Here is a 26,660-nt window from a genome sequence, read left to right on the forward strand (position 1 = left end):
TTCAACAATCCCAAACTGCTCTGGCTCTGAAAGTCCGTGTCTTTAACAATGTTGTCTTTCTCTACAAACATTTTCATGCACCTATTACATAGTAGGAATAGGCTGAGTGCTAGGATTACAAAACAAAAATAAAACGATGTCCCTAAATTTGCATTCTAGTGGAGAGACAAAACTATAAAGTAATCTGAGGAGGAAGAGAATGATGAAAGGCTTCATATAGCAACTGACACCTAAACTGAGCTTAGGGAGCATAAGGCGTCTAAGAGGTAAAGGTGAAGTTAGAGTGCATTGCAGACATGGCAGCCAAACTAAGCCAGTGCATAGGATTGGGAGGTGGAGTAGTTATTTTGGGGGAAACTATATGCTAACCAACTGAGTTAGCCAGGCACAGAGAGAGATCAATCAACTATGTATTAAGCACCCACTGTGAGCCTGGGACCATGATAGGGGTTGGGAATACAGATACCAAAAAATGAAACAATCACTACTCTCAATGTCTTACGTTCTATCTGGAGAGACAATATCTACATACGTAAGCATGTGTGAACTAAAAACAAGGTAGTTAGAGAAGGAAGGCACCAGCATTTGGGGAAGTAGGAAAACATTCTTGTGAAAGGTGTAGCTTGAGCTGCATCTTGAAGGAAGAGAGGAATTCTCTGAGTTGGAGGTGAAGAGGAAGTACCTTCCACTCAGGTGGAATAGCCAAGGATCACAAGGCATGGAGATGGGAAATAGAGTGTCCCAGGTGAACAGAGGGAAGGCCACCATTGCATGTAGGAAGGGGACTATGGTATTATGAGACTAGAGTTAGACTGAGATTAGATTTTTAAAGGCTTTAAGAAAAAAGTAGAGGGGTTTATATTTTGTCATAGAGGAAATATAGTCACAGACATTTATTTAGTTAGGAAAATGACAAGGTCAGATATGCATGTACTTAAGGATAATCGCTTTGACAGCTACGTGGAGGACTCATTGGGGCTGAGAGAGCAATTAGGACACCATTGAAATAGTCTAAGTAAGAAGTGATGATAAGGTGGTATGCGTCAGCAGCAACAAAGAGGCACACGTGAGAGATTTTGTGTCCTTAGACTCAACAAGATTTGGCAACTGATTGGATGTGTGGAGTGATGGGAAAGGACACGTCAAAGGTAGTGATGAAGTAGCAAACCTGGCAGACTGGAAGGCTGGTGATGACTTCAATGGAAATAAATGAGTCTGGAAGAGAGGAAGGGGAGTGGACAGGTGGAAAAGAGCCAGAAAACAGTAGTTTCACAAAAACCCCAAGAGGAAAGTGTGTCCAGAAGAGGATAGTCAGCAGTGTTCAATACAACAAAGGTCAAGAAGGATGAGAAGGGGGAAAAGACCACATTCATCATACGTTGATATGTGGCCAAAACATTGCCTTCCACCATTCAACAATATTTTAATTCTTCAAGGATCTGCAGTTTTATCAGCATGGACCACTACCCATTTATGCCTTAGTAGGTGATTTTTGAAAGATGCTGTGACCAAAAATTTCATCTCCATTACTGACATATATAAATGCTCACAAGAAATCTCCTATATTTTTTTTTCTGCAAGGAATAAGGTAAAAGTCTTACAAGTTTACCAAGTAATATATACATGCATATGTGTGTATGTACATATGGGTGCATGTGTCTATGTGTATCCTTTGATGTTCACAATAACTCTGTGAGATGGATGCTATCATTATCCCCACTTTCGGATGATAAAACTGGGATTAGAAGAGTGGTTTGGCCAAAGTCACAAAGCTAATAAATATTTGAGGTGGTTTACAAACCAGGTTTTCCTGGCTCCATGTCCCATGACCTATCTGATATGCCATGGCAGGTGGTCAGTTTGGTGATGGGTCTGTGTATTCTTGTTGGTGTTGTTCAGTTGCTTCAGTTGTGCCCTACTTTTCATGCCCCCATTTGGGGATTTCTAGGTAGAGATACTGGAGTAGTTTGTCATCTCCTTCTCCAGCTCATTTTTACAAATGAAGAACTGAGAGAAACCGGGTTAAGTGAATTACCCAGGGTAAGTGTCTGAGGCTGGATTTGAACTCAGGTCCTCCTGACTCCAAGGCCAGCACTCTATCCACTGTACCTCCTAGCTGCCCCTTATGTATACTCAGATTGACCCTTAGCTAGCAGTTATATACTACAGTCCATTACTAAGACCAGACAGAAATTCCTTCTAGCTTGACAGCATCTGACAGAGCTTGTAATCCAACTGACATCACTTTCAAAAATGCAAGGTCATTCCACGTCATGATGAGACCTTGGGGCAAGACTTTACTGGAAGAGAGTAAGAGAATTCTAATGCAGGAATATTTGTTGGGCCTAAGTGTCCTGAGTCATACATTGGTTCTTAGGAAATAGGATTGGTGGGAATGAAGAGAAATGAGAGAACTAAAAGAGTAGTTAAATCAAAGACAGAAAAGGAACTATAGCCTTAGAAAAATAATCAAGATAAATGTAGTGATGGAAAATTTGGAAAGCTGTTTGAAACTCCTGCTACTTGGGAATTGGTTCCCAGAAAGTTGGGTGTCAGTGCCAAACTAGTGCCCTCCCTGAACGCTATCTGTTCGCCCACTCCCGCTATCTCTACCTTGACTTATGTATGTATGTATGTATGTATGTATGTATGTATGTATATATGTATGTATTTTTGGACCACCATTTCCATGAACATGACAGGGCCAAACTAATTCAGTGCCAGCCTGAAAAAGGGATTGCTTTCATATGACTTGTGTTTAGTCTAAATGAAATATAGATATAATTCTTGGTTCCATTCCTAGTACATGACGGGCTCTGGAACAATCCCAGTCAGTGACTGATTGGTATTCTTCCAACAGAGGAATCAAAGACTGAATGCCTCTGTAGATGAGCATTTCCTCTGTAGCTATGAGGCTGTCAGTCAAAAACAATTACTGAGTTCATTAAGTGTCTGCTGGTCACAGAGCTGCATACTATATGTTGAGAGCAACAAAAAAAAATTAGGTTACATGGCCCCTGGCCTTCAAAAGAACACCCAACCACACTTAAAAATCACTTAAGAACATTTGTGAAGTATTATACTGGCTTGTACCAAACCAATACCATTCAACTTTATATGTAAATCTATATGGATTACATTCTTTAAATAGTTTTTCATCTTTAGCTTAATTCATCTACTATTTTACTGTGTTTTCAAATCTGCATAAACATTACTCTAGTCCTTAATTGTAAATATAATTTCTTCCACATTATAAGCATATATGATTCTTTGAACTATCTGTCCATTCATCTACCAGTGCAGATTGTTGGTTCTCCACATTTGATGAGTTTTATCCTGTCTCAAAAATTCATCACTTGGTAGGTGGCCAATCTTTTGGCAATTCTCCTTTCTTTACTAATGTATGCTGGTTCTCAGACAGCATGCATGGAATAACTAGTTCTTCTTTTATTTTGTGATGACAGTGATGACACACCTTATTAATATTATTGCTTCAATTAAAATTCTACAACCATGCCCCATCAGAAAGTGACTTTGTGTTTCCAAAAGCTACTCCAGCAGCTGCTCCAGCAGAGCATAAGTCCTGAAGTTTCTGCCAATTTGGAAAGATTTCTGCTCTGGGCCTTACAGTCAATCTGGTAAATTCAGAGAGACTCAGTCTCAGAGACTTTATTTATGGGATTTGATTCAACAAGCATACATTAAGTGTCTGCTGTGTGAGGCAAGCAAGCTAAACACTGTAGACACAAAGACAACTGAAATAATCCTGCACCACAGAGAGTTTACATTCCACTTGGGAAAGATGGATTTTTTGGCCCCAGCAGTCCCTTAAACTGTCTATTAAGATATGAGGGAATTGCAATCTACATAGATAAAGGGAGTATCCTATGATATCATAGTTCATTGAGGTATTGAAATATTCTATTTTGCATGTTGGCACAAGTCCCACTTAAGGTATAGTATTACACGCTTCTTGAGACTTAAATCTAAAATGATCTTCCTTATAATACTGCCAGATTCGATTGTCCTCCAGTCTTTTCCACAACCTATCACTGGGCTCTAAATAACTCTAGCTACATGATGTCTCCAGGGTCTCCAGCTTCTCCATACCCCATCCTTACTTGGGAAATGCAAGTCCATCTATTTGGTAGCTCCTCTGTCTTTCCTAAAAACGTAGTGTCCAAACCTGAACCTAGTGTTTTAGATATGTCCTGATAAGGGCAGGATATAGTAGAACCATTACCTCCGTTCTTCCAAACATGCCTCTCAATTCACTAGTTCATTTTGATTTCCATGTCACACTCCGTGAACCTGCAATTCACAAATGTGTCAATATCTTTCCTCCATTTGTGAAGTTGATTTTTTGAGTCTAAATGTAAAAACTTTATAATAATTCCAGGTAAATTTCTTCACAGTCAAGTCAGACCATTGTTCTAGTCTACTCAATTCTTTTTGGATCCAGACTGTTACCCAATGTATTAGTTATCTGTTCAAGCATTGGGTATATCATCTGCCGATTTGATAAGGATTACCAATTTTAGAGTTACTAATAAAAATATTTTTGTCATGTGCCCAGGACTAAGCATAGTGCCCTCTCTACAGGGAAGAGATGTTTAATAAATCTTTGGATTGAATGGAATCTTATTTTTAAGAACACATGTATAAAACCTTTGAATTTAGCATTTAGTACAAGGCCTTGCCCATAGAAGGCACTTCATGCTAACTGACCAACTACATTTTACTTTTAAAAAACTCTCCCGTGACTTTCTGAATCTGCTTTTCTTTACCTTACCCAGTTTCTTTTTTTCTATAGATATTTACTCCAAACTATTAGGCAGTTTTTAAGAGAAGAAATTTTTAAAATCTTGCCCCAGATGCACACAAAATGCAATTGTGTAACACAGTTGTGATGCATTTGGTTTATCTTTGCATGATAAATAAGGATCAAAAGAGGTAACATACATAAATCACTTTACACACCTTAAAGAACTACATAAATGCTAGTTATTATCATTATTATGACTATTATTATCTTAAGCAAGAAATGTGAGCAAAGGTCATCAAGGTCTAAAACGTGGGCACCAATCTACCATATTACTAATTGTGTGACCATCTTCAATGATGATCTTCATTGTGATCTGAAAATTCCTCTTCAGTGCCACCTATCGCTGTTTAAAAATAAATTCCTCTCCAGTCCAAGAAAGGGAAGGTTTCTAAAATTTAAGTGACAGAACAACTATGATATCTAGCCTTTGAGCGGTTTAGAGATTAAGAACATTCTTATCTGAAGAGATGTTTTAAAGTCATCCTTTCCACATCTTTTGCTGACATACTTTGCAGCTAATGAAAAATAGCTCCCAAAATCAGCCCAAGGAGGAAATTCCTGGGGAAGTATTGTACAATAGATTAAAAACCCAGTGTGCTTATTTGGAAGCCTTATTTTCAATGCAATTTAATTCAGCAAACATTTATTTAATACCTGTTATGTACAAAGCATATGGCACCATTGTTAGGCACCAGGGAAACAAAAATGACGATGTAGAGTTCTTCATCTGTAAAATTACGCGGTTAGACTTGATAATGTCTAAGGTTCTTCCCAGCTCTAGAGCTTTGATACTAGGCAGAGACATATGTGAATAACTATTTTACTAACCTATGTGTGAGTACAAAGGAAAGATGCAGAAATAGTGCTGAGAAACAAGAAGAGAGTCCTTTTACCTAAGTGTAGGGATTACAGGGAAGAATCAGAGAATCTTGAATTGCGCCTTGAAGGAAGGGAGAAATTTGTAGAGTCAGAGGATAATGTAATGAAAGGCTCAGAAATGGAAAAGACCAGCATAAGAGCAGAAAATGTGGACAATGACAGCTTTGCTGGAACACATAATGTATGAAGGATGGGGAGAGTAGCATGAAATAATACTAAAAAGACACACTGAATCTAGACCTGGGGCCAGCCCCAAATGCTAGGACAAGATCATACTGTGTTCATTGTTCAATGAGGAGCTCCTCAGGATTCCAGAATTCCAGAAGATCGAGTGGTACATCAAGATTACCTTGGCAGCAGAGTGAAACAATGGTCTGAAAGAGATAGGCTGGACACAGAAACACCAGTTCTGAGGCTCTTAAAATAATCCAGAAGCGAGGTATTGAATGCCTAGCCTAGAGGTGCTACAGTGAGAGTAGAAAGGAGGGGGAGGATTTAAATGAAACATCTTTATCCTTCCTTCCTTTAGAGACTGGCTATTCTTTTTCCTTTCTTATCCAGACAGAGCCTTGAGGTTAATAAAACATAAATAGAAATACCTGCTCATTTGTGTGGCTTTTCAGACAAACTAACCATTTATAGGCACAAACTAAATTTTTCTTGAATCCTCTGAAATCACTTTACCCACTTTAAGTCTCAGGTTGTAGAATTGTTCTATGTGTGAACATTACTTATTACAGTTGGGATTTTGGCCTCTTCCACAGGAACCAGATTTAGAATGCTCAGAACCTTAGTAAAAAATGTCCCAGGGTTTTAAGTGTATCCTTTCTGCAGTCCTGGTATTTAAACAATGTGTACTCAAGTCTGAACACATATACCTTTGGGGCTGTTCTACCCCAAACTGACCCATCCTTTCCCATTCACATTCCAGTAACCTTTACAGTGTGTGAAAATCCACCATGATGTTTATTCTTCGCTGAGATTAAAGTTGAAGCTTACTAGTAGAAAACACTTGAGTTTAAATAGGAGGGAAAATTTAAAGGGAAAAGAAGAAGAAGAAAAGCCTTTCCCTAAGAGAAAGTTGAATGAGATGATCTCGAAGGTCCCGTGCAGCTCTAACAGCCTATGAATCTTTGTGGGCCGGTTGCTTTATGGAAGAAGTCAAGAGAAAATTTTCTTCTGAATATGTTTCTCTGAAAGAAATGTTTTTATTTGGGGGATGATTTATCTTCATACATTGTATTTAGCATAGTATACTATTATAATCTTGATGGTATCACTACACATATATTAGATTGACTAAAAGAGATGGCAGATGCTCCCACACTGAGTACCATCATAATGATAATGATGGTGATAATAGCTAGAATTTATATAGCTCTTTAAGTATTTTACAAATATTATCTCACTCGATCCTCACAATAATCCTGGGAGTTATATACTATTATTATACTCATTTAAGAGATGAGAATATTGAGGCAGGCAAAGGTCACATGGTTTGCCCAGGGTTGCACAGCTGGTAAGTGTCTGAGACCAGATTCGAACTCAGATATTCCTGACTCCAGGCCCACTGCTCTGTCCACTATTGTTGGAAATGTTATTTTCAAGCACGTCCCTGGAATTTCCAGACAAAAAGCTAGGCGCTTCCTCAATCCATGCAAATAAATTAAACTAGTCTGCCAGTCTTTGTCTTAATTTTATTTTTAAAACAAGCTAATACAAAAGGAAAGGGGGAGTCGGGAAGTAACTTTTCCAGTCCATGCTTGGACTAAGGATGGAAGTTGTCTGGCAACGATGATGATTAACACTAAGGAAACACTAAGGAAAATCCCTCCTCTTAACCTGATCATTCCAGATGGGCTTTATTGGCAAATAAAAGGCAGGATATCCTATGGAAAGCCTAACAACTTAAACATTTAAAGTCATCATATCCTTTGGCATTAAGGTGCAATTACTCTGATTGAACTAGAACACCTTCCTTTTAATCAGAATAATGAAACATTGACAGTATGGGGAGACAATGTGAGATGTGATTCTCAAGGGCACCACACATTACCCAGTTTCTCCATGGCGTTACTCCTCGACCTTCTTAAAGCAGACCTTGTCTAGATCTTTGTGGGTACGGTTCCATCCGGTCAGAAGCTCGGCATGAACTGTGCTGGAAGTAACATCTTCCACCAAAATAGGGAAGTCCAGGATAGTCCAAATGTCTGTCTTCCCATCCAGAAATTAAAGGTCATAAAAAGAAAACTTTGATCTTCAGAGACTGACTGACAATGCAAGGAAAATGACTACATGATGTGGTTAGTCACTCATGACAAATCAAAAATTACCCACAAAAGGGTAACGGATACTGGACAGAATTGTGGTTTTTTTCATATTTAGAATATAAATATTCCATTTGAGTTAATGATGGATATCTTTCCTTTTGGTCCAGCTTATAGAAGTCCTACATAGGTAGAAAGAAGAATGGCAGAAATAGTGGGGAAATTGCTTTTCTTTTTTTTTTTTTTAATTTCTTTATTTATTTTTAGTTTACCACACACGGTTCTACATAGTTTTGAGTTCCAGTTTTTCTCCCCTCCCTCCTCCCTCCCTCCCCAAGACGGCATGAAGTCCCATATAACTGTCATGTATAACTTCGCATTGAATTAATTTATGCTCTAGTCAGGTCATGGAGAAGAATTTTGACCAATGGAATGAATCCTGAGAAAGAAGAAACAGAACCAAAAAAAAAAAAAAACCCAAAAACAAAAACAAAAGAGAAGCAGAAAAGGCGAGCATGTAGTGTGCCTCAGTCTGTATTCAAACTTCGCAGTTCTTTCTCTGAATGAAGATAGCATTCTCCATCGTGAGTCCCCTGGAGTTGTCCTTGCCCTTTAGGTTGCTGAGAAAAGCGCAGTATGTCAGGGTTGGTCCTCACGGAATCCACATATCTGTGGCTGTGCACAACGTTCTCCTGGCTCTGCTCCGCTCACTCAGCATTATGTCGTGTAGGTTTTTCCAGGTTGTTATGTAGTCTGCATCATCCCCATGAAATTGCTTTTCTTAAAACATTTTTAAGTAACAGTGTTATTTGAACATAGTTGTATGCATATTATCTCTCTGTGAGATCCTTGAAAGATGGAACTGTCTTTTTGCCTTTCTTCTTATCCCCACTGCTTAGCATAGTGCCTGGCAGATAGTAGGCCTTTTTTTGAGGGGGGAAGGCATGGCAGTTGGGGTTAAGTGACTTGCCCAAGGTCACACAGCTAGTAAGTGAGTCAAGTGTCTGAGGTCGGATTTGAACTAAGCTCTTCCTGACTCCAGGGCCAGTGCTCTATGTTCTTAATATAAATGTTTATTGAGTGATTGACTCACAAATTGTAAGCTTGTACAGAGTGTCCCAAAAGTCTTAGTGCAGTTTTAAGGTCCAATAAATTTAAAGCCCAATTCAAGGTCCAATAAAATTAAAATTGAGACTTTTGGGACACTGAATGATTATGGGTTTACCTTGGAGGGAAAAAAAATGAGGGATGATTTTATAGTACTTGATAGTTTCTAAAAACACTTTCCCATATAATGTATTATTATATTTGGACATTGAGACAACCATGGGGGTAGATAGGACAAATATTATTATCGCCATCTTACTGATGAAGAAGTAAAATTTCCAACATTTTAGGTGATTTGCCAATGGCCATGAGACATGCTGCTTTATATCTTAACCTAATATAGTTTTAGGACCTTATTGGATAATTCTTTTCTTCAGTATATTTTTCAATATTTTTGGGTCTCCTTTAGCAAGTTATTGACTTATTTTTCATGGTTTTCTTGCATCTTTCTCATTTCTCTTCCCAATTTTTCCTCTACTTCTATAACTTGCTTTTCCAAATCCTTTTTGAGCTCTTCCATGGCCTGAGACCAGTTCATGTTTTTCTTGGAGGCTTTTGTTGTAGGCTCTTTGGCTTTGTTGACTTCTTCTGGCTGTATGTTTTGGTCTTCTTTGTCACCAAAGAAAGATTCCAAAGTCTGAGACTGAATCAGGGTGCGTTTTCACTGCCTGGCCATGTTCCCAGCCAACTTACTTGACCCTTGAGTTTTTCAGCGTCGTATGACTGCTTGTAGAGTAAAGAGTACTATGTTCCAAGCTTGGGGGGATGCTCTGTTGATTTCAGAGCTATTACAGCCAGCTCTGCCACACCAGCACTCCTCCTTCCCCAGGAACCCCCAACCTGGACTGGACTTAGATCTTCAGCAGGTTCTGCATTCCTGCTGTGATTTCTCCCACCAGGTGGGCCTGGGGCTGGAAGCAACTACAGCTGTAGCTCTGTAGCTGCCCCACCTCTGCTGCCCCCAGGGCGGTGGCTGAACTGCAAACTCTATCCTCCTGTCCCCAGCAGCTTTTCCCACTAACCTTCTCTGTTGTCTTTGGTGTTTGTGGGTTGAGAAGTCTGGTAACTGCTGCAGCTCACTGATTCAGGGTGCTAGGGCACACTCCAGCCGGCTCCTGGTCTGGTTGGTCTGCGCCGCCCATGCTGGGCTCTGCTCCACTCTGCTCCCAGCTCTGTGGGGGATAGACTTTACCCAGAGACCATCCAGTTTGTCCTGGGCTAGAGTCCTGCTTCCCTCCGCTATTTTGTGGGTTCTGCAGTTCTCTGTTGTCTTTGGTGTTTGTGGGTTGAGAAGTCTACTAACTGCTGCAGCTCACTGATTCAGGGTGCTAGGGCCGGCTCCACCCGGCTCCTGGTCTGGTTGGTCAGATAATTCTTTATTTCATACTAAAACACTACTCTGAGTGCTATGCTAGAAAGTACACAGTGGGTATTACAGAATACTGTTGCTAGCATATCACATCTTCTGAAGGATCTGATTTATCTAAGGAAAGATTATTATTTCAAAGTAAATCACTAATGAGGATACCTGCTCATTGTGTTCCCCTATGTAAATAACCCTGTATTTATGTGATTATTTTCAGGGTCAACCAGGACCAGTTGGGCCACAAGGGTATAGTGGACCACCAGGGCTACAAGGTATTCCTGGATTACAAGGACGAAAAGGTGATAAAGGTGAACGGGGAGCACCAGGAATAACAGGGCCCAAAGGAGATGTGGTATGTGCATTACTGATATTTCATCTGGCTTTATTAAGCATAATCAAAGCTTCCATCTCAAGTCTTATTTCTTTCTCTTTTAGGGACAAAGAGGTGTTTCTGGATTTCCTGGCGCTGATGGAATTCCTGTAAGCAATACATTCCCTGAAATATTTTCAAATATTCTTTATGTTCTGAGTAGAATAATGCTGTTCTAATTCAAGTTCCCTTCTCCTTTTTTTCTTGTTTCTACATTAAAATTCTTAGGGAATAAATATAAAAATGCCTTTTTGTACTTTTCCTAATTTCCCAGTAAAATACTTACTGAACTGTTAAATTAATTAATTGTTTCATAACTTTGCCTTCAAAACTTAATTTTCAGAATTAAGGTTATAACTGGAATATTCTATAAAAAGTAAATCTACAATTCTGATCACAGATCCCCTGGGAAAGGTAAAATATGATAAGTTTTATATAGCACATTACAAGCCACAGAGATGTAGATATAGATACAGATATAGACAGATAGAATATAGATGCATAAATATATGCCATCTAATGCATTGTTAAGATTATCAGGCTAAAAAGTCATTTGTGAAATTTTGCGTGAAATATAAAGGTGTCTGCAAGGCATCTATACATAATAAATCACCCTTAAAATTTGTGCAGTTTTTCATGTTTTCTGAGGTAAACACACATAAAAGGAAAAAAAGAAGAGGCATACTTTGTTCATGGGAAAATCTCAAAATGTAATAAAATGTGTTTTTCTAACCTAGTTTACTTTACTTCTTGTGGCATAGAAAAATAAACAAAACAGCCTGACTCACAGCCTTCTTCACAGGAATCCCTGAACAGATTTCCCAGGCCTGGTTTCCTGACCAATGCTCTGACATCAAGGTCTCTGTTTATCACATACTCCCATCCTCCTCTTATCCCGGCATTTCTTTAGCTTTAAGACATCTGCTTCATCCTTGTCCATATTTCCAGATTTTCTTGTTCTTACCCAGTTATTCATATTAATATTCATATTCTCTCTCTCTCTACCCCTCCCACCTCTCTTCCTTTCTCTCCCTTTTTCCCTCTCTCCTTCTCCCTCCCTCTCCCCTTCTCCATTTCCCTCCCTCTCCCCCTTCTCTCACTCTCTCCCTTTGTTTCTCTCTGTGTCTCTCTCTCTTTCTGTCTCTGTGTCTGTGTGTCTCTCTCTGTCTGTCTCTTTCTGTCTTTCTATCTCTCTCTTTCTCTGTCTCTTTCTGTCTTTCTCTCTCTCTGTCTCTGCTTCTGTCTCTCTCTGTCTCTCTGTCTTTCTCTGTCTCTCTCTTTCTCTCTCTCTCTTTCTCTCTCTCTCTGTCTCCCCGTCACTCACATCGACATCCTTTCTATTCCTCTCATTTCAAAGGCTCCCCTCCATGGTAAGATGACTAGTTTGTGTGAACCTAGAAAAATGGTCATGGAATAGTTCAGAGGGAATCAGCATTGTAATACTTCGTCTCTTCAAATCACAATTTCCACAACAGTTGAAGAAAATAATAAAAGACTGGAGATTATGTTTGTCCAAACATGACACATGCTGATCCCAAGAGGTCACGTGAAGGGTGGACTATTACAGCTGGGATAGAATAAACACCTCAATTAAATTATGCCATTATGAACTTGTCAAGAAATAACTATGGCATTAATCAGAATATTCAAGAATCGACCAACATCTATCTTCTTATCTCATGAGAGTTAAAAAATGAGGATGAAGGAATTGCAATACTACATTTCTGAATAACAATCCTCAAAAAAATCATCAGGAAAATTTTTTCAAGTCTTTAGATTTCATAGATTCATAGAATCAAAGACTTGATAGACACCTCAGGAATCACTTCTATGACATTCCATACAGGTTGGAGGTCCTAACCTTCATCAGTAAATGAATTGAAACTGATTAATTTAGTTCTATTAAAATATAAGCTTCTTAAGGGCAGGAATTGACTAGCTTTAGTATTTCTATCCCGAGTACCAAGCACAGTGACTGGAACATAGTAGGCATTTAATGAATGCTTGATTTCTATCCCTAAATCTGAGTTCAAACATCAGAGTAAAAACACCTGTGAATGACAGGAGTAAGTGTTTTCTTAAGTTTAAAGGTTCATTGAAAACAAGAAGGAGCAATTTCCCAAGCCAGAAAGAAAATACTAGCATGTGGTCACCAAGAACTACAAAGTACAAAGGGATAAAAGTGGCCCATGATCCAGTGCTTCTGGGTGATGCTTGAGATGGCCAGCCTGCTTCAGCTGCAGTAATCCGATACAAATGATTAAATCTATGTGACTTTACAACTCCTGTGGATCATAACCACATGCTCTAGCTGGGTAACTAACAAAAATTGAGTCTGGGATAATCATAGCTGTTTGGAAGTTATATACAAGAAGTGATAGGCAAAGGAATCCTGGAATCAGATCAGAGAAATGTAGTTTGAAGAATTGGAGGTGGACCTAAAGTTCAAAAATATCTGAAAGTCTTGTTTAGAGCACCATCTTAAACCAAAGACAAACTGGGATTTCATTTCAAGTTACTTAGCTGACAAAAAAGAACAAAAGCAAACAGTTTGAATCCAGGGGAAGGCATTCAGAAATGAAGTGATTCTTTCTGAACGAAAGTTCTGTACCTAAGATACAGAACCATAAACAATGACGAGCTCTACAAATATTGCCGATGGTTTCAACCCATGCTCTAGTCTTTAGAGAGTACTGTATAGAAGGAATTGTTGGCCACATATCAGTGTTTTACTCTTTTATCACAAACACACACTCACATACTGAGTGACCATTATCAGTAACATTCCAATTTAAAAGACACTGAAAATAAGAAGCAGCAAAGTGGTCAACAAGGAAGAGAAGAGAGTGAGGTGGAAACAACTGAAGAATAGAAAAATTCTGAAACTTAGCTTCTCACAGGCTGTTTGCCCATGTGTAATTGAGAAAGCCCAACATTTTAGACAATCCTTATGGTTCAGTTTGAGAAATGTCAGACCGTAGTATAGAGTCAAACATCCTAAAGCATCAAATTTTCCAGACTGACACTAACATCTAGAATTTTTCTGCATCTGTTAAAAATGCTTATTGAAAAAAATCTAAATTTCTGCTTGACATCATCACTTAAAAGTAGATTTTTGAATATTCAAGGTACTAATGATCAGAGATTCAACAAAGAAAATAATAAAATTTTTATAATAATAATCTTTAAGCTCCTTTGAGACATCCTTTACGGCAAATAAGTCATCAAATTCTCAATATGGAGACAAATGTCCAAAATCACTCCAGAACATATATATTTGGTTCATTACCCTGATAAGTGAAGTTAAGAAAAAGCTATGAAGACTGGTACCTCAGATATCTAGTGATTTGCTAATCTCAAAAGCAAATAAAATAAAAATAAATAAATGCAAAATAAAATCAAAAGCTTTTATTATGTGATACCTGAGTTTAAGATCACTAACTGAGACTTCTTCCATTTCCATGAAACTGAATGGATATAGTTAGGATGAGAACCAAATTAGTCTGTCTCTCCAGTTACTCAAAGGATACCTAATATTCTAGTTCCTTCCCCCCCCCACCCAAAAAAACCACTGATCCAGGGCATTGTATGGCAATAAATTTTTAAGTCACATGGACTATTTGTGCCCGACCTGTGGTAGAGAATTCCAAGCTTGTATTGGTCTGATCAGCCACAGTCGGACACATTGAAACTTGACTCTAGCATACTGATGTCATTTTGGTCCTCTTCTAGAAGGAAGGACAACAACCAACCGACCTTTTAAGTATAAAATATAAGAAACTTTTTTATGAAAGGAAGTAAGATGAGATCAAAGCCACCTCCCTAATTTGTGTCCATGTTGTGGTTGAGGAATTTCTTTACTTGTTTAGAACCTAGAAGCTTTAGGACACTCCGTGTTGGTCATCTTAATCCAGCCTGGGGTAATAGGCACAGCCAGAGTGATGCTGTGTAGACCTGAAGAGAAACCTGTGCCATCCCTAAAAAGGAGCTGAATGCTAGTATGATTCTTATGAAGACTTTTTTTCAGTGGTTTGTTTTGTTTTTTTTAAGAACAGCTCTCCCAGTTCCTCCTAACTCCCAAGGGCATTTGGGGAACCCTCAATACATTTTTCTCTTTTAAAAGTTTAACCAAAACATGGATGTACTAATTTGCCCTAAAGACCTTTGCTTGGTACTATTTTTATAATGTCTGAGGCATCTGATTAACAGCTGTATCTCTGCTAAAATAAAGTATTCTTTTCTTCTTTTTTTGAACACTGGTTTCCCGTGGATTCAAGCCTGGGACTCCTTGTGAGAATGTTGGAAAACTATATTGGGACAGGAAAATGAAAACTAGAAACAGATGATACTAACCTTTTTTTTTCCCTCCTTCATAGGGTCATCCGGGTCAAGGTGGACCCCGGGGAAGACCAGGCAGCGATGGTTGCAATGGAACCACTGGAGATGCTGGAACACAGGGACCCCCAGGTTCTGGGGGTTTACCTGGGCTCCCTGTAAGTAGTTAGTACAAATATGTAGGCTTCAACTAATTGTTCTTGGAAAAAGTGGTGGACTTTGAATAAGTAACATTTGATAGATCATCGCTTGAGATAGCATCACTTGGGAGTGATGGATTTGGAGTCAGAAGACCTGGAGGCAAATCCTGTCTCTGATATTGACTATCTGAATCAACTCTAGCAAGTCACATGACCTCCATTGACTTCAGTTTCCTCTTATATAAAATAAGTGAGGTTGGGCTTGGTGATCTTTAAGGTTCCTTCCAAGCTACAAGATCCATAATCTTAACTCTACATTTCCCTGCAACATTATGGATTCATTAAGATGAGAAACTAGTTACACTAAACTTCTATGAGGTTTTTACTAACATGCCATGAATTGCAATTTATATATAGCCAATATTAGTGCATCAGTTTGTCGTAGGAAAAAATATGTCCCCAATAGTGGTGGCCATATATTCCCTTTTAAAGTGGCTATCTTCAGTATAGTTAGTTGTTCAAAGGTATTTTATTCTTGTTTCTACACATTTTTGAGGCAACTTAAATTGCTTCAATTTTCCCCTACAGTAGAAATAGAAAGAGAATCACTCATATCTCTCCTCTGACTTTTGTGAGCTAGAGCTATTCTCCCATCATGATAGCTACCACCTGTAAAAACCTTTCCCTTAAAAATCTGGGGTAGCATATTTGAGTTTGAGGAAAAGTCAAAACATAAATTCCCTGGATCCAAACCATAATCCTTTCTCTTTTCCTTCCTTAGAAATAATTTAAAAAGAGCAAACACTTTCTGTCAGTTTTGAACTGAAGTTTATGCCCTGAGAAGAGTTGCCTCCTCTCATTTTCTCATGTTTTTTTTTCACCTGGCCACCAAAGATACTGTAAAGATTTTTTTTAAAGCATATTGTGAAACTCCTAATTGTTTCTGTTTGTCACTGTCTTCTTTAGATTGTAATATCCTTTTGATGAACCGGGTCAGTCTTTCCACTATGCCTACAACAGCCCAGTGGGTTTTCCTTTATTTTTAAATTTGTATATTGCATCTGAAGGACAAAATAATCAGTTTTCCATCCTCCATTAAAGGCTTATGTCAGTGTGCCATTATAATTTGATGGTGACCGTGGGTTCTTGATTGCTATCATGCTTTTGCACTACAAACACTGTCCAGTCTTACCAAGCTAGAAAGGCTTCAAGAATAGTCTTGGGTAACAGATTGAGTGTTTATTGTCTAAGGACCAATCTAACAAAGATTGAAGAGGCTCATGACCAGAAAGTTAGCCACTAAGTAATGAATTTTTATTTTTTCGACCTCAACAATTCGTGGAAATGATCTACTAATTACAAAAGGAGGGGGGCAATCTGTGTTATTGACAAGAGTACTCGCACTGATAGAAGCCTAGCCCTTTGAAGTATTAGAATTTAAATTTTATTTATAATATCTTTTTAGCATATTCATAAAGTACTCTATGAATATTTCAACAATAATTCCCTCTCAGGTTCCCCTTTCCCATTTTACAATTAATGATTGGATTTCCTAGGCGCGCACGCGCGCACACACACACACACACACACACCCCTATGTAGATTGTATTGGAGGGAAATACCATCTTTGAAATAATAATTCGGGTTCTTCCCCATGCCTAAGGGGCCTAAAATATCCTGTTACCTCTTTCTAGACCAGTAGGAGATCAACTGAGGAGAGCCCATAATCTTTTTAAAAAAGAAATATAGCTGATTTCTACATTTGCTAAGAGAATAATATTCAGAAGATTCATATAAATATAAAATACAAATATTTTCTATTAATTTATATTTTAGGGTTGAAACTTGAGATAATATAATACTAAACTAGAATCATATTACATTTAAGCATGATACACAAGGTAAGGAATAAACTAAGTAACTCAACCACTAAGCACTAACTCAGTTGTTAATTATTCAGACAAGTTTGTAAACTGTGCAATAGAATAGCATATGCTGTATCCTAATGAGCCACACACTCCTTCTTTGAGAGTAGCCAGATATTATCTACAGAAGTAGAAACTGAAGATTTTATTTCTACAAAAATTTAAATAAAACATTACTGTCTTTTTTTAATGTGCTCTTGTCTTGTGGTGGTTATGTGTTTTATTTTTTATTTATTTGCTTATTTAGGGACCACAAGGACCCAAAGGTCAGAAAGGTGAACCTTATGCATTTTCTCAGGCTGAACGAGATAGATACAGGGTAAGTACACAACCAATACTATAGAGAGTTTAACCTAGTAGCCATTGTAGAATTCGTATACCATTAACTCTAGTTTATGTGAAATAATGGGAAAGGACGGTGGTGTAAGAATCCTAAAGAGGGAATAATCAAAAAATATTTCCATTTGAAATGCATTGCTGTATTCATATTTGAATATGGGGTATACTCTGGGAATTCATAGAATTCCAAAGAAAGTAGAAAGGCAACCCTGTCAAAATCTGACTGGGGAGAACAGAAGAAGCTTCTTTATCTTTCATGCGTGTTCTGCAGGTCAGGCTGAGATTGAATAGAAGCACTAGTGTCTCAGATTGTTACAAAGCACAGCTGTGGACAAAGCCATTGTATTTCCCTAAGTTTCTTGTTTATCTGGATCCCACCTTCTCAGAATGAATACAAATGGAGAGAAAATCAAATTTAATGATTTCATTCAAAAGGTATTCATGAAAAAGACTATCAATGTAAAGGAATTTATTTGACATTCTCAAACATCCTTCTATACTAGTAGCTTCTGCTAGCATATGTGCAGCATTGCTTCAACTACTTTTTCATTCATTCATAACTGTTAAAATGCTTAATGAGTCACTATAGAAGGATTAATCTAAACTTTACCTCTACAATAGCTCATGCGTCTGTCCCATCCTCCTTATTCCTACTGCCACCCTGTTAGTACAGACCCTCTTCACCACCTGCCTTGTCAATTAATGCAATAATCCCCTACACTATCTTACCATTTCTGCTCTAAATAATCCTTCACACCTTCATGGAACTTACTTACCATGTGCATATATTCATTACTCCAATTTCTCTACTCAGAACCTTTGCAATGATTTTCTTTTGGACTACCAATCACAGTTGAGAATCCTTGGCCTAGAATTCAAGGCCCTCCATAATCAGGAGTCACCCTCCCTCCCCAGCATTGTCTCTCATTGCTCCTTTCTGCATCCTCCACACTCTATTATCCAGACAATTTTAGTATCTGAATAATAATAGCTTTCTAATTGCCCGTACAAAGCCTCGCATTTGCCTGTTTTTGTGTCTTTGCTCATAGTGCTCCTCGTTCCTGGAATTCCCTGCTGCACTGTTTCTGTTGAATTTGAACCTTTCCTTTAAAACTCATCTCATATTCCATCTCCTTCCAAAAGCTCTCCCTTACGTTCCATGAGAGAAAATGCTATTTTTTCTCTGGGGCCCTTCCCCCTGCCGTAGTATTATGTTTGAGCCTTTCATGTGTAATACTAATTCCTCTATTATTTTGTGCCCTAGTTATTATGTATCTGTCAGTCATATCTTCACTAAATTACCCATTCCATGAGAACAGGGGCCATTTTCCTATCAGAACATTGTATTTCACTCAATATCTAACATTGTGTTCTTTTGGGCTGCAACAGGCACGTGATAAACACTTCTTGAATTTGTCTACTTGTAGAATCCCTTGTGTATAATTCACATGAAGAATAATCTAGTTACCAATAATAGCAATAGAAATATATGCCTTCAAAGGAAGAATGTTAGATCTTAGATATGACTTTTGGGCAGCTGGGTCGCCCAGTGAGTGGATAAGAGACCAACAGGCCTGGAGTCAGGCACCTTTCTGAGTTCAAATCTGGCCTCAGGCACTTAGTAGCTGTGTGACTCTGGGTGAGTCACTTAACCCTGTTTGCCTCAGTTTCCTCATCTATAAAATGAGCCAGAGAAAGAAATGGCAAACCACTCTAGTATCTTTGTCAAGAAAACCCCAAAAGGACTCTCGAAGAGTCTGACAAAACTGAAATGACTGAACAAAAACATAACTTTAAGTCTTTTTGTGAAGTCTTTGAGAAGGAAGCTATTTTTGTCAGTATTTTGGGCTTTTCATACTTTATAAATAACGCAGCTACATATAACACCACCCAGAAATGTATTAAATTTGGTTTGTTAAAAATCCTTGAACTCGACGTGTTTTGGGAAATCTGATATTAAAAATCAGTTTAGGAAAAAAGGAAGTCTGTGCCCATTATGAAATATGTAACATTTAAGTTATGTCTGAACAAATAGAGTGAGGCTGAATGGATCAAGGAATATCTAGACAGCAGATATGGATAAGCATGCTCTTGACAAACTAGGTAGCATTTTTGGAAGTGTTGATTAATCAAAATGTTTTTAAGAGATCAGGTCCAAACATTAGGAAAATTATTTTGGCAGCTATTCAAAGTTGTATTAAAAAGGGGAAAGACTAGAGACAGAGAAACCAGTTGGGTAGCTAATGTAATAGTCCTGACTAGAGGTAATGAAGATTTGAACTGTGCTTGTATCACAAAGGCAGTAAAAAGGAGAGAAAGCTGTGCAAGATATTGGAAAAATCAAATCCACTGGACTTGACAACTGATTGGATATGGACGTGTAGGGCGAACAATGAGTCAAATATAGCTGAAGTTTCATACCAGTATGATTAGGAGAATGGTAGTGTCATTAAGAGAAATCAGGAAGCCAAGAGCAGGGAAAGATTTTGAGGGGAAGAGCAGTTGTTCAATTTGGGATATACTGAGTGTGAGGTGGGGGTGGGACATCCAGGTGGAGATGTTTCCTATTTTAGGTGATAGAATCGTTTGCCCAAGAATCACCACTTTATTCTTTGTTTGCTCATAATGGCACACCTTGTGGGGGATCACTGTCCAATTAATAAGTGTAACAATCTGTCTGGTAATCATGCAGACCTAGAAGCCTTGCCCTTTAAACATAACAAATATTGCAGTAATCTCTGACTGAAGAATAAAGAATGTGGGTTTTATTTCTTGTACTTACCTGTAAGCCTTCTGAAGAGAGAACAAGTTAGTATTTAAAAAAAACATGGACTGATAAATGAATGGTTGTAATTAATTGCAAGACTGAGTTAAAAGGTAACCAAAATTGCAGTATATTTGTAATCTATTCCATCTCATCATTTTAAATGTTAACATCAATATAGGATGATATTTTTAAATGATCATACTCTGAATCTCATTTGTACATGTTTTATCTTCATTAGGGTGATTCAGGAGTACCTGGTTTTATCGGTTTACCCGTAAGTTTCATTTTTAAAAAAGTCTTGCTTTGACTATTTTTATTAATGAAAGTCTTCAAAATAATATTCTTGCTCTTTTAAAAATATTCTTTTGTTACCTTTACATAGGGACCTCCAGGTTATCCTGGCAGTCCGGGAAAAATAGGTCCTGTCGGAGCCCCTGGGCGACCGGTAAGTCAACTTAATACAATTCAGCTCTCTCTTTTGCTACCATTTACACAGCCCTCCACCCATATAGCAATGCACATTTTATTATGAAACTCCCTGTCATTGGAGAAAACAGCAAAGCCAAAAGTAGATAAACAGAAAACTAAATCTGTTCCTAAAATAGATAAACAGAAAACTAAATGTCATTTTGATCAAAGAAGATTTTGAGTAGGGCTTCAAATCAAGTCACCAGGTCACTGTGGGGAGGACAAATTTTGCTTTGGTCACAGGTGGCTACTTTAACAGAAATGTGAAAAGCAATACCTTTCTAGCACTCCTTAACTGTCGTATACTGTGCCTTAAGCAAGATCCTAGTATCTTTGGACGAAGGAAGCTCAAGTTTGTTAAAGTGACCCTGCATACCTGACAAAAAGGATGAGCAATTTAATATCATGCTTTACTTAGGGCCATTGTGGAAAAAGGAGATTGGATATCATTTGGTAGAGTGGTAGTCCAGTAGTGTGCCCCATCCTGCTAATAATGGTAGGGTGAGATGTGTTGGGGCATGGTGCTAAAGTCATGCAACAGAGAGGATTAGGGACCAAAAAAAATTGTTTGTGTCTATACAAAAGGCACCCTGCTTCACTTAATCCCCTGCACCACACACTTGACTTGAGTCAAACTGCCTAGAAACCAATCTTAAATGCTTTGAGGACTGTCATTTTCTGAATCTCAGATCTTCCAGCAGGTCAGACAAGAGAAACTAAACTTAAACTGAAACACATTGTTAAATACTTAAGCAAGATATGAAGATGAGTTGTAACATCTGCTAGTTTGGAAATCTTGAAGGTGTTTATCAACACATATCTGGGAAGATTTAAATTCTATCCTTTTGGGAGTCACAGGGTTGGTCCAGATTATGTCACGAAGTTCTTTCCAGTCCTATGGTTGCCCAATAAAGAGAAGGGTTTGGGACTGTTTTCCTAAGTAGTTGCCCTATTGCTGCAATAATCTAATATGTAGGTCAGCCACTAGCCATGAAATTAAGTAGCTGTTCCTAATGGAACTAAGCCAAGAATATCAGGCAGTGGCCCTGAGATACCTCACCCTCCAAGCACATAATTTGGTGCATATACACTCACCTACACACAAAGAAATAGCTTAGGGTTATGGTTTGAAGGTGAAATTTAATATCTCTGTGTTTCGTATAGGAGTAACTTACAGGTGAGTCACAGTAACTTGAGGCAGCATATTTCAGATGGCTGCTTTTTGTACACAATTTTTAGCTATTTAATATAATAGGAAATTCTGGGAGTTTTGATTTAAGTTTTGAGTTTCCTTATAGAAAGACAACATATCCATCCTCTCCACTTCCTTATATTCCAGTGTATTTAAATGCTGCTACTTAGACAATGTGGCCATTTCAACCTCCTAGATGCTTTACAAAATGACACTTGGTACTCTGCCTGATGAATGGCCTATCCCATGGAATTATGTTCAAGAAGACTAAATGTTGCAAGGAATTACAAAAGATTTTAAAGGATCCAGTCCCTGTTCTGGAGGAGCTTACCATCAAATGTTGGGGATAGAACAAGCAAATGCAGTCAGTAGATGAACCCAAAAAGATAAACAGATGAATAGGAACCAAACTAAAAGCAGCTATTCAGAGATAGAAAAGCTATCTGCATCATTTGGATGACCCCACTCATTACTTCTACACAGTCCTGTTCCCATATATAAATAAAGGTGTTGTAAACCTCTATGTATGCTACATTTTGTTTTGACTATGTAGTAAATTATTTTCCTATCGTATCTCAACAAATTTTGTCAAGGTCCTTTCTATAGGGAATTCAATTAAATTATCTTTTTTATTTCTGTAGGGACCTCCGGGACCTCCAGGACCAAAAGGACAACCAGTAAGTATCTCTCTTTCTGTCTGTCTCTTCCTCCCCCCCCCCCCCCCCTCTCTCTCTCTCTCTCTCTCTCTCTCTCCCTCTCTCCCCCACCGCCCCCCCCCCCATCTTATCTGGAAGCTAGGCGGCACAGAGTGCAGGACCTGGAGTTAAAAAAAAAATCTGAGATGAAATCTGACCTCAGACACTTACTAGTTGTGTGACCCTGGGCAAATCACTTAACCTCTGTCTGCCTCCATTTCCTTAACTGTAAAACGAAGATAAGAATAGCACCTACTTCACAAGGTTGTTGTAAGAATCAAATGGGATATTTATAAAGCATTTAGCAGTGCCTGGCACACAGTAGGCACTGTATTACTGCTTATTCCCCTTTCCCTCTCATTTATTTTTATGAGTTTTTTTTTAAATCATAGAACCATTCTGCTGACATATTTTTGTTAGTTGTGAAGGATGCTTGTTCTGAAGTTTTTAAAACTTCGTGTTAAGCTGTAAATGCACGTCACAACTGGTAAAAACAGTATGAAGTACAGAAATATTTTGCACATACAAGCTAGTGGTAACTGGAAGAAACAAATTTTTCTTTGATGGACCACCAAAATTCTCATTTTCTAAACACGAACATGGTTCTACTATGGTTGTTCCATAATAGACTAGGGCCTCGGGCTTTTTGTCACTGATTTAGTTGATACCACAGAGGAAAAAAGCTCACTTCAGTATCCTCCTCTATAAAATGAGTTGGTTGGATCTCTGAAATCTCATACAACTCTAACACTCATGATTCCATGACCATTAAGTCCATAGGGTATGTCAGGCTGGGAGATTTGGCTAGAACTTTGGTGGATGTGCTCTGACTTGAACATAACTGTGGTGCAGTGAATAGAGCATTAGAGTCAGGAAGACGTGGTTCAGCCCCCACTAGCTGTGTGACACAGGGCACATCCTTTACTTGAGGGAGCTGGATTGATGACCTCCAAGGTCCCTTCCTGCTCTAAATCTATGATCCTGTGATGAGTTAAACAGTCTAAAGCAGAACGTGCTCTACTAGTGAATGTGTTAGCAAAGGCTCTAGAGAAGTCAAAAATATTGTGGTACAACTGCTGTTCATCCTTTGTTTTTGAAATGGACCAATGACATCACAGCATGATGCTACAGGTACAAAACATATTAAGTGACTTTATGGCATATATCCATACATCTGACATGTAGAGACTTTCTTCAAACTTTAAATCTCTAAGCATACCAAGCTATCTCTATTGAACTTCCGATTTACATGGTCAACTCATGGCTAATGCTGCCTTCAATGAGTTGAACAGGAGCTTATTATAACTCCCCAGCCTTGGCTGTCGGACCGATCCCCGTGGAGCAGCAGGCTTAAACAGGATGGGAAATTACCAGAGCCAGGAGCAGCGGATGTAGGACAGGACAACCTTGGCCAAGAAAACGGCCTCCAAGCCCCCAAGCATAACCCCAGAGCTTCAGATCTCCCTTTGCTTCTTCAAATACAAACAGCTCTTCTCACCTCCTGACACTGTCATTTCCTGGTTGCTCCTAGGGCCAGATGATGAAGCAAGAAGAGAGGGAAAGAGGGAGGGAGGGTGAGAGAAAGGAAACAGAGATGATGCAAAGATCTGAAATTCATCCAGCTCCAAGCTAGGCTGGTTTCATTTCTCTGCTTTGATCTAAGCTTCCAACCAGGTGGGAAAGACAGTGAAAGCAAAAATTAATGAAAGGATTTGTTTTTATCTTTATAAAACACATGGGCCTAGGAGAAATAGTATATTAGAAAGAGAAAGATCAGATGGGATCTTATGGGAAACATGTTAATTTAGGAGAACAGAAGGGAGCAAAACAGAAAAGAAAAAGGGACTAGAGGGGGGAAAGAGTGGCCTTTCCATTTTGTACATACAATTGTGGTTTTCTCTTTTCGCCCCTCTGGGGTTTATGAATGAGATATGGATACATACATACATAATGTACATATACGTTATAAACATTTAGACACGTATCTACATACACACATACATGTATGTAGATATGTGTGTATATATATGTATGAGCAGTACAGTGAATAGCAGCATGTTAAGAATCTTGATAAAATTCTCTCCTTGTATTAGAACTGAGTTGATGGCCTAAGTAGTATAGTTTGGGTCCCGTAATTTAAGAATAATATGAAAAAGTTGGACCATGCATATGAAAGAGGAAAAATATTTTTAAAGGGAAAAGAATGAGAACATAGGTCCTATGAGATATTGGGCAAAGGGAAGACTTTCCAAGAGGAGAACAAATAATGAATGGTCATCAGATATATGAAGGCTCATCATGTAAATAGTACAAGCTGTTCTCGAGCTCCCTGGGGGAATATATAAAAGGAAATAGGTTTACATTGCAAGAAGAGTAATTTAGAGAGAATAAAGAACTTTCTGGCCATAAAGTTGTTTTACACACTAACTTTCAGAAGAAAGTTATAGAATTTTCTGAAAGACTGCCAATGAAAAGATAAATAGCCATCTGACCTGAGTGGTGGCAGTTTTCCTTGTAGTTAACCATTTGGTTACAATAGTGTTTCTCTAGACTGCCATATTTCAGTCCTCCCCATTTAAAGCACAGTTTATCTCTGCCTGATTTATTGTGGCTCTTTGTTCCTGAATAAGTTGTGTGTAATCATTTGGGCTCAAGCACTGATGCTGCATATATGAGTATTTGTGGAAATTGCTAGAAACTGTCTTCTGGCTGTTGGTTTTATTGAAGTAAAGCCAAAATATTCTGTAACTTCAATTTTCCCTCCAATAATGTTTCAGAGAGCTAGAGCTTTGGTAAATGTTCCTTTTAACCTCATGAATGCTTACCTTTGTTCAATGTTACCTACCTACTAAAAACTTTTTTTCTCTTTTCAGGGCAACAGAGGTCTTGGTTTTTATGGCGAAAAGGGTGAAAAGGTAAAGGAACCATGACAAATTAAAGGGCTGACTGGAAGTAAATTATTTATGTTTAAAATTTAGATAACAATTCTTTTCATTAGTGACTTGTTATATCTTTATTACATTATAATGAAAAATTTCACATTGAGTCATTTTGCCTAAAATGAGAAGCCTGGTTCTTCACTGTGACAGTGCAGAGGCCCACATTTTTGATTCATGCCAGCAATTGACATTGATTTAGGAAAAAAAAAGGGACTGAATTAAAAACTTAATCAGAGTCTGGTTCACCATAACATTGAGATTTAGGCTTAATCAATGACCATAAGACCTCTAAAGCAAAACTATATCCCTACTTTGCAGAATTTATATAAAATTGTGAGACACATTGTGAGAGATAACTAGAAAAAGGAAAGAAGGAAGGGAGGAAGGAAGGAAGAATGAAACAAAAAAAGAAGGAGAAAGAAACAAACAAACAAAGGAGGAAAGAAAGAAAGAGAGAAATCAGAATTTCACCCTCAGGAAACCATTAGCAATTAAAGGAACACATGCTTCTATAGTTAGGTCTTAAGGCAAGAAAACAATATATTATCTCCAAAACAGAATATATCAGGATGGTTCCCATAAATTTCTAATCAATAACTCAGATACATAAATCACCCCTAAAATTCATGAGAAACAATCCCTTTCTTTATAAGCAAAGACCCTTTCTTTAAAAACTGTAGCTTCCACTGCTAAATTGTTCTTTCTTATTGCCTAATAGGGTGATATTGGACGGCCCGGACCCACTGGAATTCCATCAGATAGTGATCGTGCTATTTCCATTACTGAAAATATTCTAGAACAGCTGGATCAATATAAGGTAAAGATGCTGCATTGAAATTCAGTAAATGATTTGAAATAAGTAACTTTTTAAAATCATAATCTTTTGTGGGCTTGAGCAGGACACATAGTGTTCAACAGGAGAATTTCAACAACAAAAGAGAAAATGTTCTTTCCTTTACAAAGACATTAAGTGCTTTTAAGAGGGGACCAAATAGATATCATACCACTCAATTACTGTGATGACATCAAACATGTCTGCCACCCTA

The 26,660-nt window shown here is 38.1% G+C and overlaps 1 protein-coding gene across 2 annotated transcripts in view; it reads left to right on the plus strand.

Annotated features, from left to right (window-relative positions):
- The window catches only part of COL4A2 (collagen type IV alpha 2 chain), a 291,784-nt gene that overhangs the window by 156,823 nt on the left and 108,301 nt on the right, over nt 1-26,660 (plus strand). For both annotated transcript variants that reach the window (XM_036755105.1, XM_036755106.1), the window contains exons 5-13: nt 10,662-10,796; nt 10,880-10,924; nt 15,191-15,307; nt 17,462-17,533; nt 20,559-20,594; nt 20,703-20,765; nt 22,622-22,657; nt 25,549-25,590; nt 26,333-26,431. In XM_036755105.1, the coding sequence (XP_036611000.1) occupies nt 10,662-10,796; nt 10,880-10,924; nt 15,191-15,307; nt 17,462-17,533; nt 20,559-20,594; nt 20,703-20,765; nt 22,622-22,657; nt 25,549-25,590; nt 26,333-26,431 (645 nt within the window). The remainder of the gene's footprint in view (nt 1-10,661; nt 10,797-10,879; nt 10,925-15,190; nt 15,308-17,461; nt 17,534-20,558; nt 20,595-20,702; nt 20,766-22,621; nt 22,658-25,548; nt 25,591-26,332; nt 26,432-26,660) is intronic.

The sequence above is a fragment of the Trichosurus vulpecula genome, chromosome 4 (assembly GCF_011100635.1).
Source record: "Trichosurus vulpecula isolate mTriVul1 chromosome 4, mTriVul1.pri, whole genome shotgun sequence".
NCBI classification, from domain to species: domain Eukaryota; kingdom Metazoa; phylum Chordata; class Mammalia; order Diprotodontia; family Phalangeridae; genus Trichosurus; species Trichosurus vulpecula.